The 22,581-nt window shown below is 44.0% G+C and overlaps 1 protein-coding gene across 5 annotated transcripts in view; it reads right to left on the reverse strand.

The window, feature by feature from the left end:
* WDR33 (WD repeat domain 33) overlaps nucleotides 1-22,581 on the reverse strand; it is a 116,900-nt gene that overhangs the window by 16,027 nt on the left and 78,292 nt on the right. For 4 of the 5 annotated variants that reach the window (XM_059730890.1, XM_059730891.1, XM_059730892.1 and 1 more), the window contains 9 exons: nucleotides 14,863-14,989; nucleotides 14,164-14,318; nucleotides 13,912-13,990; nucleotides 12,403-12,513; nucleotides 10,628-10,722; nucleotides 9,636-9,722; nucleotides 7,704-7,843; nucleotides 6,415-6,567; nucleotides 4,974-6,038 (listed from right to left, as the gene is read on the reverse strand). In XM_059730890.1, the coding sequence (XP_059586873.1) occupies nucleotides 4,974-6,038; nucleotides 6,415-6,567; nucleotides 7,704-7,843; nucleotides 9,636-9,722; nucleotides 10,628-10,722; nucleotides 12,403-12,513; nucleotides 13,912-13,990; nucleotides 14,164-14,318; nucleotides 14,863-14,989 (2,012 nt within the window). The other variant, XM_059730894.1, reaches the window with a different exon arrangement.

Below are 22,581 nucleotides of genomic sequence, written 5' to 3' on the forward strand. Positions count from 1 at the left end.
TATCAAACTAAAGTCAGTTGGTGGACAAATATGCCCTGTCAGCAGCTAGGAGCAAGCCATACTCCCTGCCAGAACCACTTGTTGACATGGTCAGCACCCACAGGGTTAATGCCACCACTGCTCATGCGTCTTCTTCCACCTGACTGCCACCAAATTTTGACTCAAAAAACAAATTCAAAGGTAGGCAAAGGGGACTAGGTAGTGGTGGCAGCATTAGCCACCTAGGTTAATGCCCTCTGGGTGCTGGGTCATGCTAATATGGTGGCTCTGACAGGTAGAGTGGGAAGTAGGGCTGTGCGAAGCTCTGGTAGTAGATTCGATTCGGAGGAGATCTGGCCTGATTCAGCAGCGGAAACCCCAATCCGAATAGAATCGGGAGACCAATTAAAAGGTCCAAATCAAATTGGAAAAGATTCGGCACAGATTCAGAGATTTGGCCATAGATTAAACAGGCAGCAGTACTCACCACGCTGGACACATCTGTCTCCAGCTGTTAAGTGTGTTGTGGTGGGTGGAGGGAAAGGGCGTGGTGGGGGGTGGCAGATCAACACTCCCACAGAGAGGGAGGGATTGGGGCTGGCACAAGCTGCCCAGCTGGGGGTGGGGCTCCTGCCACAGCGCACCGCTGTGTGCCGCTGATTCGGGAGGGCATGGGAGCAAGTGTGTGCCCCCGGATCTGCATGGGGCGGGCTGGGCCAGGCTGCACTCTGGATGGGCAGCGGAAGGTGCTAGAAGTGAGAGCTATGTTCTCCTGCTGCTCACCCAGCCTCCCCACGCCTCCCGGACAAGCCACGGCTTCATTCCGGCTGGGTGAGCAGTGGCAGGGCATGGTAGCAAGTGCGTGCACCTGGATTGGGGAGGGGCCAGAGGCAGGGGCTATGGGGAATTTTAGGGTGGCTGCAGCCCCCTCATAGCCCCCGCTCCACTGCGCTCTGCAGGGTGGGCAAAGCCAGGGCTGCAGATCTGCACCCCCCCACTTCCCTCCACACACCACAACAGACTTACCAGCTAGAGGCAGATGTGCCCAGCATGGTGAGGACTGCTGCCTGTTTAGTCTATGGCCGAATCTCTGAACTGGCACTGAATCTTCAGATTCAAATGGGCCGAATCAAATCAGGACAGTGATTCGAATCACCAAATCAAATCACTGTCCCTCTGAATTGGCCAAATCCAAAGCAAATACTTGCCACTTTGCACAGGCCTACTGGGAAACCCTGCAGGCTAGAAGACCCACATTCATGAAACCCCACAGGCCACATGATCCACCTCTGAGCATTAGATCCAGCTTGTGGGTTGCTGTTTGACATGACTGCCATAAACAATAATGGCTTGTGTAAACTGGATGAACTACAGCTCTGGAAACAAAGTTTTGATTTAATAATGTTTGTACACTTAAAATCTCAGCCCTAATGTTCATAGATTCATAGATGTTAGGGTCAGAAGGGACCTCACTAGATCATCAAGTCCGACCCCCTGCATAAGCAGGAAAGAGTGCTGGGTCTAGATGACCCCAGCTAAATGCCTATCTAACCTCTTCTTGAAGACCCCCAGGGTCGGAGAGAGCACCACCTCCCTTGGGAGCCCGTTCCAGACCCTGGCCACTCTAACTGTGAAGAAGTTCTTCCTAATGTCTAGTCTAAATCTGCTCTCTGCTAGCTTGTGGCCATTATTTCTTGTAACCCCCGGGGGCACCTTGGTGAATAAAACCTCACCAATTCCCTTCTGTGCCCCCGTGATGAACTTATAGGCAGCTAGAAGGTCGCCTCTCAACCTTCTCTTGTGGAGGTTGAAGAGGTCCAGGTGCCCCAGTCTTTCCTCATAGGGCTTGGCCTGCAAGCCCTTAACCATACGAGTGGCCCTTCTCTGGACCCTCTCCGGGTTATCCACATCTCTCTTGAAGTGTGGCGCCCAAAACTGAACGCAGTATTCCAACTGCGGTTTGACCAGCGCCCGATAGAGGGGAAGTATCACCTCCTTGGACCTATTCGTCATGCATCTGCTGATGCACGATAAAGTGCCATTAGCTTTTCTGATGGCTTCATCACACTGACGACTCATGTTCATCTTGGAGTCCGCTAGGACTCCAAGATCCCTTTCTGCTTCCGTGCCACCAAGCAGGTCATTCCCTAGGCAGTAGGTATGCTGGACATTTTTTCTCCCTAGGTGCAGCACTTTGCATTTCTCCTTGTTGAACTGCATTCTGTTGTTTTCTGCCCATTTGTCCAACCTGTCCAGGTCTGCTTGTAGTTGTTTCCTGCCCTCCGGCGTGTCTACTTCTCCTCACATTTTTGTGTCATCCGCAATCTTGGACAGAATACACTTCACTCCCTCGTCCAAGTCGCTGATGAAGACATTGAAGAGTATTGGTCCAAGGACCGAGCCCTGTGGGACCCCACTGCCCACACCCTTCCAGGTCAATACCGACCCATCCACTACGACTCTCTGGGTACAACCCTCTAGCCAATTCACCACCCACAGGACTGTGTAGTTATCCAAGTCACAGCCTCTTAACTTGTTCACCAGTATGGGGTGGGATACCATATCGAAGGCCTTCCTGAAGTCAAAGTAAACGATGTCAACCCCTACTCCTGCGTCCAGGTGTTTTGTAACCTGGTCATAAAAAGAGACTAGATTAGTCAGGCATGATCTACCTGCTACGAACCCATGCTGGTTTCCCCTCAGCATAATTTTTCCTGCCAGGCTCTCACAAATGTGAGCCTTGATAATTTTTTCAAAGACTTTGCCAAGGATGGAGGTGAAACTGACTGGCCTATAGTTGCCTGGGTCCTCCATCCTCCCCTTCTTGAAAATGGGGACCACATTGGCCCTTTTCCAGTCCTCCGGGACCTGGCCCATGCGCCATTAGCGTTCAAATATTCCCGCCAGTGGCTGCGCAATGACGTCAGCCAGTGCCTTCAGTACCCTCGGATGGAGCTCATCCGGGCCTGCCGACTTAAACGCATCCAGTTCCTTTAAGTGACTCTGCACCATCTCAGGGTCTACGCATGGCAGTCTGGTGCCCTGCTGCTGCCTCCCTACAATCCCAGTGAGAGACTTGTCTTGCCCTCACTTAGGAACACTGAGGCAAAGAACTCGTTGAGGAGTTCAGCCTTGTCCCCCCTGTCCGTCACCAATTGCTTCTGCCCATTTAGTAGGGGTCCTATTTCACCCTGGGCCTTCCTTTTACTCCCTATATAGCTGAAAAACAATTTCTTGTTATCCTTACCTTAGGATGCCATCCTCAGCTCCATGGTAGCTTTGGCCCGTCTAACTGCCATGTTGTATTAATCTTCCTCTGTTTTGTTTTGTTTTTTTTGTGTTTTTTTTAAGACAAGATCTTTTATTTGAAGGTACAATTAATAATTATATTGGTTTACCAGAAAATTCAACCAGTTAAACATATATAGCTCTACTTATTTCATGTTAGTGACATAACCTTAGTGTGCTACTGAAAAGTTAGTAAAACTGTGGAAGACACTGAACTTGACTGTGAAGTAAAATCCATACCAGTCTGAAGTGGTAAAAAGAATCTACTTAGTCACCTGAATTACAATTAACAACTTAAATTCATTTCTGAAAGAGGCTACCTGAAACTTTTCAAAATATTCCCTCAAAACTTTCACCTTAAAGTTGACTATACACATCACAAATTTTAGTTTAAAGGAGTATGGCATTCCATACTTGAAGCTGGATACTCACAAAAAGAGATATCTTCATAGCCAAAAAAACACTAAAGTAAGTGAATTTTTATGGTTTTTGTTCAGTGGACCAAATTAATTTTTTCTGAATTTCTTTTTCTTTCTTTCTTCCTTTCTTTTTTCAGGATATCCCTATTTAAAGAGTTCAGTGTGAGGACCATGCTGTACTGTATTAGATCACGGGTGTTTATTCTGAGGTTATAGATCTTTTTATCAGACATTCATTCTATATCAGTATCAGTAATTCTCTCTTTACCCATGTTTATCTTTGCTGTTCCAGACTGTATGACTACTTTAATGGCTCTTTGCTCTTGCATATCATCATTTTGTAACTGCACTTAAGTTTTAAAACCCCATCTCTTCCTAAAAAAGGACTCATATCATGTCATTATAATACCTAGCTTAGTCTGCCTACATTCCTAATACTTCTGGTGTTGCACAAACCCAAATATACTGTATTTTCTCACCTAGAACCCACGCTTTTTCCAAAAACAATCTGCTGAAAGTGTGGGTGAACACTATGGCACGGAAACATGGTAATGCTGTTTAGCTGCCAGCAAATGCAGAAAGCAGTGAGTAGGGTACTAGCCCCGTGTGTCCGCTGGGGAACCCACACCAACAGAGCTACTGTGGGCAGTCTATCCAGGGCTGAAACTGCAGATGGCCCAGAGCAGCCCCCATCAGAGAGCAGGCTGTTTAACCTTGACCAAGCTGCTGCTGGCTCACAAAAGCCTGGGTCAGTCAGGGAGCCCTGACTGAAGTAGGTACGCCTCTGCCCCCTACCTCCTCCAGCAGTCACGTGACAACATATTCCCCACTCCTTCCTCCATCCCATTCTGCCCAGGGCACCAGATAAGGTTGCTTCACCTGTCCCCCACCCCTGCCCCTGCCCCTGCCCTTTCACAGCTCTTCCTGCTGCTGTCAAGAAGAGTCTGCCAATGAATGAGTAGCAGTGCTTAGGGAATTAATGGACCAGTGACAGCCTTCCCCATTCCCTTGCAGCTGCCAGTATTGCACTACTAGCTGCAACAGGCTGGCTTCTGTTGTAGAGACATGCCACAATATTGCCATGAGGGATGTGAGGTACATGTGCGTCTGCGTGTAGTTTTTTGCATTTTGTAACCTGTTCTGCGTAAGGTTTTTTGCATTTTATAATTTATTATATTAAATTACTTGTTGGTATTTTCAAGGGAATATCTTTTTCTTCATTCTGCCTTCCCAAAACATGGAGCGTTTTATATTCGGGGGCTTGTTATATGCAAGAAAATACGGTACCTGATTGAATGGGGTGCGAGGCCCATCACCCAGCAGGGGAGTTTTCTGCTGCTGGAACGGTAGTGGGCCTTGGGAAGGATGTGGCCCCCTTGAAGGATTCTGCTGTCCCTGAGGTCCTGGTGGCCCTTGCATGCTTCCTTGAGGACCTACTAAAGCACCCTGTGGAGGTCCCTGCTGGCCTTGTGCACCTGGTGGCCCACGTAATTCCTGTGGAGGTCCTAACATTGCACCTTGAGGTGGGGGTCCCTGTAGGCCCCTCATCTCCTGGGGACCATGTCCTAGTAAACCCCCTTGCATATGAGGGCCTCTCATTTCTTGTGGATGACCCATCATCATCCCTTGTGGAGCAGGTCCTTGATTATCTCGGGGCCCCGGTGGACCCTGCATCCCTCTTGGGTTAAGTCCCATCAATGGCCCTTGAGATATAGGACCCTGCATCCCTTGAGATCCTGGAGCTCCTTGCATTCCATGAGGAAGAGGAGGTCCTTGCATTCCTCGTGGACCTGGTGGCCCCTGCATTCCTTGACCACCAGGGGGACCTTGAGGACCTAAGTGCCCTTGTGGACCAGGTGGACCTTGTGGTCCCAAATGAGTCTGAGACCCAGGTGGGCCTTGTGGTCCTAAGTGCCCTTGTGGGCCAGAATTACCCTGTGGGCCTGGTGGCCCTTGAGGCCCCATTGGCCCATGGGGGCCAGGATGTCTCTGCATTCCTTGATGCCCATGTAAATCCTGAGGCCTTGTCAGTCCTTGTGGTGGTCCCTGAGGTCCTTGTGGTCCCATGAACCCCTGTGGACCTGAAGCTCCTTGGTGTAGTGGAGGACCTTGAGGCCCCATTTGCCCTTGTGGTCCTGGAGGTCTGAACTGTCCTTGTGGACCAGGGGGTCCCATCTGAGGCATATTCATTGGTATCTGTTGAGGTGGAAGGGGCTGCTGAAATCCTTGAGGCATCTGTGACATTGGGCCTTGTCCTGGGAAAGGCTGGGGTCCGTGCATAGAGCCTCCGGGAGGTGGTGGCTGTGGCACTTGCTCAGTTTGCTTCTGTGCAAGTCTCTCTATCTTCAGTTGCTGTCAGAAAACAAAAACCAGTTTTTTAATAGGCTGCACACACACATGTATAAGGAATTACTGGAAACCAGAAATTACTCTCTCATTCTCAAGGACTAGCAAACTTTGCAAAGATTTAACGCTCTTGACTTGAATGTTAAATAGAAATGCAACTGAGAAGGACTGGAAATCAAAATGGTTCAGTTAATAGACATGTTGACTCATTGCCACCGATATCACATTAAGTCCATGCACTGGTCAATGAGACAACTTCTGTGGAAATCTAGGAAGAACTTTTGCAAAAAACAGCTTTTCTGCTTTGTAGTCGGGTTCAGAAAGATACTTAACATAAATACACTTTGCTATAATTTGCTACAGTTGAATTTTCTTTACAAACCTCCAAGAGCTGTGGGTTGGTGTACTGAAGGGCTGCCATTTCCTGCTCAATCTCTGCCTGTGTCTTCTTTTTCTCCTCCAGTTTGATATCATCCTTTCTGTCATTCAGTGGCTCTGGCGGGGCAGGGAGAGGGACCTTATTCTGCATCCAGGCCTATAGGGGATAATAATTGCATAAGATCCAGATACTTAGGGTGATATACATTGAACAAGGCAGTGGACAGCATAACTGGAAAAAGATGTTCTGAAACTAGATGGATTAAGATATATTAGGGACGTTTTGTTCTCATTCAGATACTTAGCTGATAAGACTGGATAGCGATGGGACATTTCCATTACATTAGTTTAGATGCTAACCTGGGATGAGCAAGGTCTTAGTCAACTACTTGGATCTAGAGGTGCACTGCTACATCGGTCTGATATCAGATCAGTATTGATATAAAGAAAAGTGGCTGTATCAGAAATCAGCCTGATGCAGCCAATAGTTTGGCTGATAAATGCTCGTGTGTGTGCACAGTGCAGCACGCAGGCAGCGAGGAGCAGTCTGGCAGCATGGACAGCTATGTGCAGCTGGTAAGTCTGGTATGGTGGAAGGGGAGGAGGAGGGAAGGGGCAATGGTGGGGGCGGATTAATGCCCCCTGTAGTGTAGGAGGGGGCAGGCGCTGCCCAGTCGGGGCACAGATGGAGCTTTGGCTCATTTGGTGCCCGGGGGGGGAGGAGGGGGGGAGAAGCAGATCTGCATGGGACAGGGCAGGCAGGCTGCAGATGTGGGCTGGAGGTGCGCCAGACTCTTCTCAGCAGGGGGTGGGTTCAGGAAGGGGGCTATGGAGGGGGCTGCAGCCACCCCAAATTTCACCGCAGCCCTGCTCCCAGGGCTGCCAGCACGTGCCCGGCACAGCCCCAGCTCTTCCCGGCATGTGGGTGGAGGTAGGGTGTTGAGCTGCGGCTATGCGGGCACGTGGTGGCACTGGGAGCAGGGCTACGGTGAAACTGATCCCCCACGCCCCTTCTCTCCCCCCTCCTGTTCCACCACAACAGACTTACCAGCTGCACACAGCTGCATCGGAAATCGGATCGGTACTGGCTGATATGCTTCCTTAAAAATCAGCTATCTGTATCAGCCCCCAAAATCTCTATTGGTGCACTCCTACTTGAATCACAAATATTCGTCATGTGGCACTGATTTAATACATTATTCTCCACTGGATAGTGCTGTAGAAGTTGGACACCTAGAGTTCAGAATGTTGAGCTAAAATCAGTTTAACCTGGTTATTCCACTATGCACTTGCCTGTTGAAACTGTGCTGGAATTGGTTTTGCATATGGCACTTTTTTCTGTGGCACTTTCTTTTGGTCCTTCTGCATCACCTCCTCCATTCCCCAATCCAGCCCTGGGATGGTCATCTCAATTTCATTTGATTCATCTTTCCCTTTAATATGAGACGGAGAAGTATTATCAACACAACTTAACAAGATTTCCTCATACCCCTAAGTTTGCTTAATACCTATATAAACAAAGAAGGAAAATCTCTCCACGTGGACTTTCAGAAAAATTCCATGCAACATATCTGCTTATTTCATTCCATCTCCCCACATAACATCCATGCCACAGAAAGATCAAAGGCATGAGCAAAGAGCCAGCCAGTGCAGTTTATTAAGATGGGTCCTTATGCCAGGGGCAGGCAAAGTACAACCTGTGGGCCGGACCCGGCCCGCCAAGCCATTCTATCCAGCCTTCAGGGCCTCTAAAAAATTTAGAAAATTAATACTAATCTGCCCCTAGCTGCCTGTCAAAATGACAGGAGCCAGGGGCAGTAGGATCCAGAGGAAGCCAGCAACAGAACTAAACAGCCCCAGCAGCAAGTCCAGCCTGGCCCCACCCCACCCCCAGTCCCTCCCAGGGGCTGCTGGAGGCTTCTGGCCTGGGACTGTTCCTGCTTCCCCACACTGAGGAAAATACATATAAGAAGGGAGGGCGATTGCCCCAGTCCTCAGAGCCAGTTCCTGCAGTACCAGCACTGCAGATGGGAACCATGTGATGCCAGCCAGCAGGGGGGGGGGGGGGAGAAGGGGACAACAGAAAATTGCTGCGGCAGGTGGGTGAAAGGGGCAGCAGGCAAGCACGTGGAATGCAGCAACAGCCAGGCGGGAGCATGGGACCCAAACCAGTGCACCAGGGCCAGCACTGGCAGGGCCCAGAGCAGGTTGGCAGGAGCACAGGGTCCAGGCTGCACTGCTCAAACAGGGAGAGGGAGCTGGCCAGGTTCAACAGAGCCCCTGGCAGTCCAGGCCCCACTCCTGCTGCCCCTGAACTCCCCATGCCCACTTGCTACCCCTTCCCCTCATCTGCTGCAGCCGTTTCCCCACTCCCCCACACCGGCCGTGCTCCAGCATCATGTGGTTCCCAGCTGCAGTACCAGGAGCGCAGGAGCAGCTGGGACATGGTGCCAGAGTGGTCAGCAGGGGGGAAAGGGAATGGGGAAGCAGCAGGAGAAGGGCAGCAGTGGCAGATGAGGCCAAGTGGCAGCGAGCAGGAGCACAGATCCTGCACCAGTGCCCTGGGGCCGGGAGTCAAAGGAGTGCAGAGCCTGGGCTTGCAGGAGTGCTGGTGGGAACTCTGCCTGCCACGGGAGAAGGGGAGGGGGCAGGCTGTGGGCAAACCTTCCCCCTCCATGCAAGCCACAACCCTCCCCAGCCACTTTCCCCTCACACATTCACAGTCCCCCACAAAACCCATACCCACCCACACCCCCCATACCTATCCACCCAACAAATCCAACACACACACAGCCCCCTTCCCCCTCACCCCACAAACCCATACCCACCCTCCCACCCACACCCTCTCACCGTATACAAGAGTAAGACTTCATTTTAAGTTAGTATACTATCACCTCTGTACACTACAAATGCATGTAAATCAGGACAAAAATATTAATGTTGTAGTACGTTTGATTTTTAGAATATAATTTGGTATTTTTCTGGTTCAGAGATGGCAAAACCCCTTGCTGAAAGGAGTAATTCTGGGGGGTAAGGAGAAGGACTTCTGGTGGCAAAGGTTAGGGGGCAGGACTTCTGGTCCCAAGATGGTGATCAGGGGGTGGGGCACCAGTCAAGGGGGGGGCCCACCCATGCGGCCCTCAATGGCTTGCCGAAACTCAGTAAGCGGCCCTCCGCCCAAAATACTTGCCTGCCCCTGCCTTATGCATTGTTTCCACTACTTACCCAGCTGCTCTTGTTCCATGGCCAGCTTCAGTTGCTCAGGTATTCCCATCCCAGGGATTACTGCAAGGCTATTGGGCTCAAGGTCATCTAGAGATGGAACACAAATGGATATCATCTAAGTTTTACATTGGAAATGGTTTTCCTGGAAGTTGCCTTATTATTTTCTGGTTTCCCCACATTTTTTTATCCAACTAATTTGCTTACACATTTCACATTCTGCTGGGTCATAATTTATCCCACTCATGAACTGCAAGATATTATAATAAAGGCTAAAAAATTGTAAAACCACCCAAAACACCAGAAAACATGTCACTTCAGCAAAACTATTTCTGAGATAGACACCAGGGAAAGTAAACATTTTTCCCCAATGCTTTGTACTATAATAAGTACAGAAAAAATAATTCAGGGGAAATGCTATTCTAAGAACATTATGGAGCATAAAGAGCATGTAATCAATGATCTGAATAACAGAAAGGGACACCACCCTGAAGCAGAAGGGGAGCTGCTGCATGCTGTGGAGTGGGGCAACCCTTAAAGGTCTGACATTGCTAAGAAAAATAATTAGAAGGGGAAAAAGCTTAAGATAAAGGACTTCTGAGGCAAGTTCAATAATTTCAAAGGTTTTCCTGTGCTCTGTAGCTCAGGACTGTGGGAGGTCTTGAAGTCACATGTTGAAGTTTTCAGGAGGCAGAACAAACTGGGGATTTTCCCAGAGGGAGAGCCAAACCTCCTTCCTGTGATTGACAGAGCTGGTCCTACCTCCTGGAGCTGCAGAACAAAAGAAAACTCATTGTTGGAATGGTGACCCTGGATCATAGAGAATGAGATCATCCCAGTAAAAAAAAAAAAAATACTATCTAACCAATCACCAAACCAATCCTATATTATTTCATCATGCTGCCCAGGAGCTGAAATCTAACTAAACCTATATGTTCTAGGCTTATTTTTGACACCAACCCTCTATTCTTCTGTATTCATGGCAATACCCTTACCATATTCCACTCCATCCTCCGACATTCCGGGCAGTAGGTTCAGGTTGTAGCGATCACGCATTTTATCTCCAGGCCGATTCCTAGTCCAGAACTTGCTGTCAAAATGAAATGAAAAGAAGTGTGATATGAAATGACTGAAAAGATAAGGGGATAACTATTGCTTGTCAGCAGGATCTCCCTTTCTCCTTACTTTTGCATTCTATTACAATACCGTGACCATTTAGTAGGGGTGTGCAAAGCAGGCACTATTCGATTTGGCCTAATTCGGCCCAAATCAGGGACAGTGATTCAATTCGTTGATGTGGATCACTGTCCCCGATTCGATTCGTCAGAATCCAAATCTGAAGATTCGATGCTGATTTGGACACAGACACAACTTCAAATGTTTTTTCTACATATCTCGAGGTACCAGTGCAGCTTGTGAGTGCTGCGATGCTGGGGTGGAAGTAGTGTCCCACAGGAGTGGGTGGAGGCCCTCCAGCATGCTCCCTGGCAGACCCAGAAGTGGACCAGAAATACTTCTGGTCCACTTCGGAGTCTGCTGCCAAGCGCTTTGTGGAGCCCTCCACACTCCTGAGGGACACTCCTTCCACCCCAGCATCACAGCATTCACGAGCCCCTGCTACCTAGAGGTATGTAGAAAAAACATTTAAAGCTGTGTCTATGTGCAAATCTCCGAATCTTTCTGAATCTCTCTGAATTGATTCAGAGTGATTAAAGGGTTCTCTGATTTGATTCAGACTCAAAGATTCAGCCACCGAATTAGGCCAAATCTCTGCTGAATCGAATCAGGGACCAAAGCTTCACAGAGCCCTGTTATTTAGGTATTCAAAGGCCTTACTCATCAGGCTTCAAAATGGACTTAAATACCAGGTATGTGATGATTACACAGTAGGACTCATCTCACATTGAGCTAGTGATTAAGAATCAGACACTTCATAGAGAACAGCTGTGAGAACTGCCAGACTTGCTCCACTGATAGGATGAAACTAAGACTACCATACACCCATCCTCTCCAATAAGCCCATTCAAATTTACCCTTCACAGACACTGATGGGACATCATTCTTGGAAATATGAACTTCTATGCACAGAAATGCATGCCATTTATAAAATATGACTTATTTCCTGAACCCCATGTTTTCATCCAAAAAAGATTAACTTATTTCCTGCTTACAAGACCTCTCTGCTTCAGCATTTTTGTCAAAGACTAAAGAAAACCCCTTCAAAAGCTCCATAGGGACATTGTATAATGACTACAAAGACACGTTAGCTCTTTTTTTTCCTTTTTTTTTTTTTTTTTACATATCCTCCAAAAGGACTTGGAGAGTGGACTTTCAGGGTGCGTCTACACTATCAAAGGACTGAGATGGGGACTGCTGCAATGAAACAGTAGGCCAGCCTGTCATGAGCTACATCCTAAAACACAAGTAACGTAAGCTGGCTGTCTTGGGTACGCTTATATGTCTGTGTTAAATATCCCACTAAGGTACATTATTTTTAGGAAGGAGACTAAACAGAGCAGATGTGCCATGCTTCACTGTGATACACCCTAACTCAGTCCCTTGATGGTACAGATGTGCCCTAATTCTACTGTCAACTGTGAAAGGTAAGATCTTTTCCCATAAAACACCTTAATCACCACACAACTTTGGTTTGCCAACTGGTTCTATAGCAGGAACAATTTGGATTTATTGATCTTTTCTCTCTCACGGTTAGGAATTGGGAAAGAACATGTATTAGAATTCCCTGAAATCTTTAAGCACTTGAAAATACCTGGTGTGATCATTCGAGCCTGAGCAGAGTATATGTCCAAGAGGATGCCAAGCCAGACTCCAGATCATTCCCTCATGGGCCATTTCCATTCCACCAACTTCCTTCTCAACCCTAGAGCACCAAAAATCAGTTATCATATAAAACTCTGCCAAATACAATGTAAGGGAGGATTTTTGTTGTTGTTTAGTTGCTTGTAGTTTTCTACAAGATGCTCATTTTATTTATCAGTTAATTTTCATGTGTGGCTCTTCTTTCTGAGACTCCCAGGAAAGAAACAACGAAGATTTTTTTTTAAAAGAACATTTATAGCATCCCTAGAAGATGCTCCAATATAGGCTATAAACTTCATCCTTTTTATCTTCACCTTTATAAAAGTGAAATGGAAATTCTTCTTATAAGGACTGTTTATCTGACCATGGCAAAATGCATCTCTGAAAAAATTACCAGAGTATACCCAAACCACTGAGCTCAAGCACTCAAGCTAGGGACAGACATTCAAAAAGCCTGAGCCTGAACTGATTCAATCTTTGCAGGTTAGTCTAACCTGGCTAGGCTGAACCAGTTTGTAACCATTCAGACATCCCCTCTGGACTGAAGAAATGCAGGAAACATGCCTGCAGTGGCTCAGGCTAGAAACTGAAGGAGTGCTAGAGCAGACCGCCCTTCCCTTCCACAATGCCAATGCTGGGTGTGGTCAGGCCTGGCAGGACCCTTAGGGAGGGGTCCCCCCTCCTTGCTGACCTGCAAGGTAGCCAGCAGGGAGTTGATAACAGAGCATTTATCAGCCCATCAAGAAAACAAAAGCCTCTCTCATTAGTTCAAACTCTTCTTAAACAACCTTTTCCCAAGGAAGGAACAGGAGGGACATTACCAGCTGAGCTGTTGATTAGCTCCAAAAAGCCCTAAGCAGACACTGTCCAGTTTGCCTTTCTCCTGTCTGCTTTATACAGACACCTCTCAGCATTAGCTAGCATACTACATGCTGGCTATGGTCTGTGCTGTGGGAGACAGGAAGGGGGAATTCCTGCTTGAGCAGGGAGGTGGAGGGGCAGAAGAAAGCCAGACAGACCCTGCTGTGGCTGCAGTCTCTGCCAGAGCTCCAGCCAAGGAGCAGAGAGGCAGGGCCAGCCCTGCTCTGGAGCAGACAGCCCAGCCCCACCCAGGGCTACAAAGCATCTGGGATGCTGAGGACTCTGGTTTAAGTTATACCAGGAAGGGGTCTGGGACAGATATTGCATACACTAGTTTGATCCAAATCAGTTAACTCTGATACTACATTCAACCAGGTTGATCTCAAACTGGTCTATGTGCACTGAACACCTGTTCTGTTACAGGTTTAAACCAGTTTCTGACCACTTAAACTGGTTTGTGTGTAATGTCTGTCCCTAGCCTCAGAGAGAGAGATGGTGTATTTTACAATATGCACACAGTAATATTGCCAATTAACAGGATATATCTAGAAGCATCTGAACTGCATCTCTCCATCATGGTAGTGAAAATGCCACCTACCCAACATGCCAGAACAACAAAGAGCCATCAGACCCTCCACTTGCAAAAAGTCCTTCATGAACAGGATGCCAGGCTACAGCTGAAATACAAAAAAATCACAATCAGAAAATATAGTGCTAGAAACTCCAGTACATGTTAAACAGCCTTAAACAAGTATTCTTTTCACCTTAATTCAATTAACTGAAAACAAAAGTCTCTATTTTTTTTTGTATTTATTTATGCAATTTATAGTACATTACAATTACTTCTGACCTGTGGCCTCTTTCTTATGACCCCTGAAGACCTGGAGCTCTTCTTTCAGGTTTCGAATGTCAAAGAGTTTGCAGAGGTGGTCACGAGAAGCTGTGAGCAGCCAGTTGCCATTAAGGTTCAACTTTACCTCCATCACTGTGTTTTTATGAGCATGTCTGGAAGTACAGGAAGATGAATGGGCTAGAAATCAGACCCCACATCATAATCTCTCTCAAAAACAACCAGATCCAGAATTAAAGGCCTGAGTCAGACTAGCAGAGTAAAGAAGATGACAATCTGATAAAAAGTTTGACATTCTGTTTGCAGCATTAACAAGAGCTGGAGGCAAACACTGAGCCAGTGCATTTAACTACTGTGCAGCTATATTTCTTATTACTCTCTGGTAGTAATTCCTACTGATTGGCCAGATATAGCATTAACTATGCAAAGTCACTCACTTCAGCTCTCTGAATGAGAAATGTGGGGACATAAGGCTTGTGATCAAAGGAAGGATAAACAAACATTTCATAAAATTCTCAACTCAATCTCTGCCTTGTCTCTGGAGTTTCTGACCAAGCCAGAAAGCTTGCCTCTATTTATCCATGGTTGAACAGGATGCAGCCCTCAATAAGGACCAAGCTAATAACAAAATAAAATAAATCAAAATTCCATGCAGCTTTTGCCTTTTTTGATATGGGCACAATTCAGATCATAACTTACAGTGTGGCAAGGCTCTGCCCAGTCTTTGGATCCCAAAACTTGATTGGCTGTTGGCTGTCTTTACTTCCTGATACAACCAACCCCTTTGTTGGATGCCAGTCAACACACTTCACATCTGCCCCATGCCCTGTTGGAAACAAAGTCACTCTGATTTAGAGATTTTACTAGTGAAACATCTACCAATTTGTGAATGTGGCATGAACTTATTACACTTTTAAAATAGTTTTTTGTACTGGGTCATGTTTCTTCTTACAAATCATTTGAAAGAGTTTCCTGCTCAGATTTAATTCTCTGAATTAGAAAACACAAATATGATTCCACTTACCTAAAAAAAAGCCCTGAAGTTTCAGCAGGACTTGATATTCTGAGCCATAGGTCCTAAACTACCATATGAATACTGATACCAACTATTGATAATCACTTTAGAAGGATTTGCCTTGTAAGGCAAAATACATGCCCAAATTATTTTACTTTGGCAAAATATTTTGGGAAAGACCCTACATATAAGTAAGCTGCAAAACAACTTTTGCAGCCACAACAGGAAATAAACAGATGAAATTAAACTGCAGGATTATGTACCAAGACATTTTTTACTTGATAAATTGGTGTTTCAAAGTTCTTTAAGCAAGTCCAAGCTACAAATTCATTTTTAAAGCAGTAAATGGAGTAAGAAAAAAAAAATTAAACTCATGGCAGCAACCCTTTAGAGGAAGTGAGCTTAACTTGTCAGAGAATGTGTGTTGCTTGGGATGTCTAAGTCTCGCAATCAGACAAAAACATTTTCATCTTTGTTATATATACTAACACGGTGAAACGTCTAGGTTGGAACTACGGGACTTGGAAAAGAAATAAGATGTAAAATATAATGTATTTTTCCAATCTCTTTCCATGTTAACTCACTTCAATTCAATGCTAGAAAAAAACAGCAGTGCAAATGCATAGGAGAAAAGAAAGTAAGTGTGCATGTGAGAGTGCGAGAAAGTGCAAACAGCAGCAGCTACTTAAGGGATGGAGAAATGTACTTCTTAGCTACCTCAAAAAGGAAGGGGGTGCTGCTGTTCAAAGTGCAGGCCAGCTGTAATAATATCCCTATTATGATCTTGCAGGAATACAAGTTAGCTAAATCACCTTAGTTTGACCATGAATGAAGTTGGAGCCAAGTTGTTACATTTCTGTTATTACAGATAATGCAGATGTAGCAGCCGCACACTGGCTTCCTTTGACATTGACACAATTGCTATATCCATCTATACTCACCCTCTATGGCTATGGTTTTCAACCTGCGGGTCTATGTCTAAGGGCTCTACAAAAGATGACTATGATCAATCAAAAGTACGCGAATACTCACACTTATAATTCAAAGGGGTCTGGTACCTCCAATCAATATTTTGTAGGGGTCCACAAATGAAAAAAGGTTGAAAACCACTGGTCTATGGCATCAAGTATGTAAGAACACGAGAGGGTGAAGAATTATGGCCAGCTGACTAACCTGCATATGTTCAAGTGGACATTCTCCATCAGCACAAGAGATGGATATTGCTTTTGTGGGAGGAGCTGTGTTAGGATTTGAGCCTGTATTAAGAAGCTTGTGTAGCTTGAGATAGACTACTCCATCTCTTATCAGATTCTGAAAACTTAGAATATATTGCAATTTTCTGGAGGTCACAAGCATAAGAAAAAGCAATACTTTCCAACCTTGGCTGTGAATTTGACAGGTAATAAAACACTCCTGAATCAAATGTGAGAAAGCAACTTTCTCTCCCCCCTTAATTTCTGGCTGGTGTTAAAGCAGGATAAGGGTACAGAAGCTTCTTTACCCAAGATGAATGGAGAAACCACTGTAGGAAGACATAGGGAGCAGCATTCATCATTAACTGGTTCAGATAAATGTCTAGGCAGGAATCCTTGGATACGAACCTAATTCTCCTCCTGTGCTCTTTTGACAGTTAGAAGAGAAACCAAGAGCAGGGTCCTCAAGCTTCCAGGACCTGTAAGTTATTTAACTATTGATCCAACTACCAGAGGGAAGTGGTGCACAACTGCTTTTCACTGGGTTCCTCTAACAGGGAAAGTAGTAAGAGGCATAATTTGTGTAGATATGTAACATCCAGGTCTCAGGATGGTGAACTGCATGGTAAATAAACTAAAACAACCCCATAAACTGAAAGAGAGCAGATTTAAATTGGACATCAGGAAAAAATTCTTTATAGTGAGGGTCACCAAAATCTGGAATGGGCTTCCAAGGGAGGTGGTGCTTTCCCCTACCTTGGAGGCATTTAAAGGGAGATTAGAAAGCACCTGGGGTTACCTGACCCCAGCGCTCTTTCCTGCCCAGAGCAGGGAGTCAGACTTGATGATCTAATAGGTCCTTTCTGACCCCAGACATCTATAAATCTCTAATTTGTGAGCACTTAGCTGGGAAGGCCTGTCCCGCTAGAAATCATAAAGCATGTGGTATCTCATATCTTATGGAGGCCACTCTAGCATGACAGTTATGCCCTGTTCAACTGAAGCAACTAAGGGTATCTTGTGGATACTGTCATCCTGTAATCAACATGAGAGGGGGAAAGGAGGGAGCAGGGGAGTCAACTTACCCTCAAAGGACAAGGACAGGTTAGAGAGAGAGTTTCAACTGAGGGAATGACTGCCTGAGTAGCTAACAGCAGAAACCATTAATTACATGAATATTTGATCAGAGCAGGAAACCCAACCTTGCTATCACAAACATTAAAAAAAACGCAGACTACATCCAACTCTGACTGGAACTGGGTTGACCCTCTGTTCCTAGGTGAAACGAGACTGCTGAAAAGAGACTAAGGGGTATTTTCCCTTTGACATATAGCACTTGGCCTCCAGAACTCCAGATATGCTGCTACATTTGGTAGCAAGAACAATTCTTAGGAGCCAGGGTTGGTTAAAGCAGCCATCATTTGTCCCTCACTGCCAACATACAGCCCCAGTGGGTCTCTAGAGCTCTGGTATCAGCAGCAGACCCTGCACACACACATGCTGCAGGCCAAGTGACATGGCTCCATGGGCCAGATCTAGCCTGCAGGCTGATGCTTGACACCCCTGACATGGAAAATCATGCGTTTAAAGTAAAAGAGGAAGGATGGTTCAGTGGTTAGAGCACAGGTCTAGGATTTTGAAGACCTATATCCAAGTTTCTGCTCTGGCTTCCTGTAGGACTTTAGAGAAAGACTCAGTGACTTGTCCCCCTCAGCTCCTCATGTTTAACAAAACACAGGAATGTTGCAGAGATAAATATACCGAAGATTGGGAAGTGCTTAAATACTATAGTAATGGTGGCCATTTAGGTGTCGCAGAAAAAGAAAGAAAGAGAGACAAAGTGTGGGATTTTAGTTGCTCATCTTTCTCAAGTCCTTACACAGTGAAATCCAACATCTTAACAGATTCTATGTTTTATGGAAAAAGTAAATATTCTCTGACTTAAAACTGTTCCCTGCAACAACAGTATCATGTAAAAGGGAACATTTAAATGCCTGTATCATCCTTCAAAAAGACAAGTACGTAGTAAATTAATATGATGGAAGTGTTATTAAATTTAATATATTTATATGCTTTCAATACCTGTATACAGGGTCACATAATAAATGCCAAAACGTATATGAAAAAAAATTTAATCTGTTTTAGAGAAAAATGTATCTTTGTATAATCTAATCTTGTTTAAAATGATGAATCAGTGTTTTAACAAAATAGCACATTAGAAACTTCTTACACAGGCAATAAGCTGAGCTATATACAACTCGTACAAATTTAATATTTTTGGCAAGAAACTCATCACTAATCAATAAAGAAGTTCCGTTACGAAGGTGACGGACTGAAAAAAAACTAGTACAAAGTATAAGTATGTAGGGATATCTGAAGCAGTGTCTACCTGGCCAATGTAGCCTGTCACAAATGTTAGGAATAACATTGTTAGACCTGATTTTCCCAACCTGTTTTGTAATTTTTGTGCACTTGTGACTGTTTTGACTTACTTTTGTTTGTTTGTTTTGTTTTACAAACTGATGGGCAATATTTCCTTTTTTAAATCACTGTGTATGTGTGCTTATATTCTGTATGTACCATGCACCTACATTACACGTATATTATTTTAGTGAGAAAATAAAACCTTTCAAAGGATGTTATCATTTATTTTTAATATAAGGAGTTCCATATACATGATTTTTCACATATCTCCACATTTTACCTTCCCACTTTCATTTTTATTTGGCACTTTGCAGCATATATCCCCCAAAGAACTACTCAGGTCCTACAAGAAAACGAATAAGAACAGCATACCTACATAAACACATAATCCCGTCACATGACACTTCATTTATTTATAAATTTACAAAATGATAATAAGTTGTGCTATATGTAATCATGAGGATTCCCTTTAATTTAATGTTCTAGTGCTACCAGGAGTACAGATTTTGTTTAGGGAATTAACACCTCACACCTATCAAAAACTCTGTAAAGCTCTCCGCTGGAATGAACGGTAGCAATGGATAAACTTAACCAATGTTAGCAAATCAGTGAGGTAAGAATCTTAATTCCAGGACAATTCTCCTTTACTTTTTTATACCAGTGTATTATACAAATTATCTTCCCTTGGAAGATATCCTAAAAGCTCCCTTTCTTTTTCACCATTTCCTTTCCTGTGTTCAAAGCTCCATATTATAGCAGTCCTCCTCCTACAGGCATCCAATGTTGGTTTCTTTTAGAGCATGGAAGGAAAGCAATGGAAATGCCCCTTTTCCTATGTTGAATGGGTTAAAAATACTGACTTCACAACACCTCTAGATCTTGCTGGCCTGAGATCAAGGCAATTTCTTTTTCCTAATCTGCCCACCATATCTCTTCCTTGGATCCCAGTTTGGCCATTAATGCTCACCAAATCTGATGTCTGGAGAAACTAAGGAGGATTCCAATTCATCTACAATGAAAGCCTTTTGCATTTCCTCTATTTTAACACATTGTTGACATGGTTCTGTTCCTAGATCTTATCTACACTTTGAATGCAAACCCTATTTTTTCAAAGGCTTATAATTCTATTAAATTATTAGGTCAAAAGCTGTTAAAACAAAATGAGATTTTTCTTACATTATTCTGATAAGCAATGAAAGCGTGAAATACAAATTTAAATTACGGTCAATAAAGAATGTCTTTCCAAGCAGGAGAAAAGTTATCCTGTCCCCAAACTACTACAGAGGATGATCTGACCAGAATAGAAGTGAGGGGAAAAAAAAGAGGATTTCTGTAATTGAGTTTAGAATTCACATGTCCTTACTCTTCAATGCCAACGCCCTGTACAAAAATCACTGCATATTAGCGAGTAGAATCTCAAAGAGAATTGCAGAAGGCAGTATAAATTTTGTGTTAATAGTATGTACTCCAATATCACAGGAAGCACAGTGTAAAGATTAATGTGAGAATCTCTGCATGCTTGACATTGTATATAAATTACTCAAAGAGGACTGACAAGGTCTGCTATAATATATTCTATATGGCAGGGTAAAGTGAGAGAATTCAACTATAGTCATGTGACAACGCGACACTGAGGACACAACCCTGCAAAAACTTAAGCATTTGTTTAGCAATAACAGAGCTCCTCACATATTTAAACTTACAGTTAATGCTTAAACTTTTGATTGGATGAAATCCAGAATGCTCAGCACCTTGTACAGTTGAGCCTTTACAGAGGAACATAATCCAATACTTGTGAAATCCTATTTGAACAAGGACAAGACTTAGCAGATTTAATATCTACTATTTTAGATCTGTGCCCATCACCCATAGAAATTACATTTCATGAAATGATTTAGAATAGCGCTTCACTGGAAATGAATATTCTTTTATTCCAGTAAGCAGAAAAGGAAACAAGAAGAAATGATTGTGCTAAGCATTTCAGAGTGTGGTTGATATTCTTCAATTTAATGCTGGCATCTACCAAAGAAGATAAAGTAAAATAAGAAATGTGATTCTATGTAGAAGTGTTTTTCTTACTACCCTGAGCATATTATTGAGTCACTATTACTACATGCTCAACAAAGGGGTGGGCTGGGATGTATTAATACATATTGATACCTCATCATAGATACCACAGAACGACACCCATGTTTAAGTACATAAAACCTGATATTAGGCAGATCAGTAGTGGCAGGATAAATAATGGAAACTGAATTAGTGAGAGATAAGGAATGTTGTTCTCAAAGTAATAAGAACAATAAATAATGAAGTATATATGCTTCAAAACCACTTATAAAATGTATGTGTACACACACACACAGACTTTTACCACGGGCAACTGTGTGTTAACAGTAGCTATTTACCAAACTGCACAAAAAGAAATACATTTCCCATTTTTTCTTATTGACAACTAACAGCACATGGTTTTCTAATATGCCATTAACATTTAACTTCCTCATCAAAATGAACACACAACTAATGTACTATGTTTATTGTGATTACATAGTTCTTAACCATGTTGTGTAGAGTAGTATATGGTGCACAAGACACCACACCACAGAAGCAGACGCTTCCTACCATTGAACTGTATGCAACATATTCATACATCTTAAATAGAGTGTTAAAAAGAGACTTACGCCCAACTCAAGTGAAATACCACAAAGTATAGGACAGTAAGATACTGACGAGGGAAAAAAGAGCTTGCAAGTGACCATCACCTTCTCATACAGCGTAACTGCTTCTTGTGCATCTTGCAGTAATGTCTGCTTACTTTAATGGCAAAGATAACATTTTACTACTGTTAAACGCAAGAGATCCAGTATGTCTGCTGAAAAGCAAATCTGGCTTCTGTACTTTACTATCAAAATTATCCACTGAAATATAGATGGCAGATATTACAGTTACTGTCCTAACAAGAGATCATCCTGTAGTCTGTGGTCACCTGTTTCTGTTTACATTAAAATATTCACGACTAGACACACTTTCATGGTGCAAGGGGTTACTTTGATGGCTAATATAATGGTATTTTGAAAGCAGCAACACACTTGCTGTTTAATGAAGAGAAGGTGTTTATTTATAACAGTGTTTACACATAAAGGTTCTAAAACTGAATATTATACAGGACATATTTTAAATAAACAACAAATATAAAAACACAAATCTTACAACCTCATGCTTCACAATACAAATCAACAACCAAACTGACCTGGATTTTCCTAGGAGGAAGTTATTCTATATCTTTCTATCGTGGGTTTTTCACCCCTTCCTCCAAAGCATTTGGAACTGGCCATCAGTAACTGATACAACATCAGCTCCAGCCAATGAGGGGCTTTCTTCAGTGGAGGTTGTGTCAAGCTTATGGACAGGGCATCGGACAAGACAGACCACTGATCTGATCTAGTATGGCAATTCTTGTTTTTCCATTTAGAAAAAAGGAGTAACTGACAGAAACAGTAATGCCTAACTATAAGACCAAGAGATTGTACAGCAGAAAGAATTATGTCTTTTCATGGTAGTAGTAACTGGAATAATAAAATAACAATTCTGTCAGTCACCAGTACGGTTTGCAATTTCCACGAATCTGTGGCTTCATAATAAGATACCTAAACAATTTTGGTGCCAGTATTTGGTTAACTTTAGGGAGTGAAAATGTAACTTTCTACATTAAAAAGAAAGCTGCCATCTGTTACGTTTGCAAATCAAACATTAACTATGTAAAGCAAATATAAACCAAAGTCTCTTCCT

The sequence above is a fragment of the Alligator mississippiensis genome, chromosome 7 (assembly GCF_030867095.1).
Source record: "Alligator mississippiensis isolate rAllMis1 chromosome 7, rAllMis1, whole genome shotgun sequence".
Taxonomy (NCBI): Eukaryota; Metazoa; Chordata; order Crocodylia; family Alligatoridae; genus Alligator; species Alligator mississippiensis.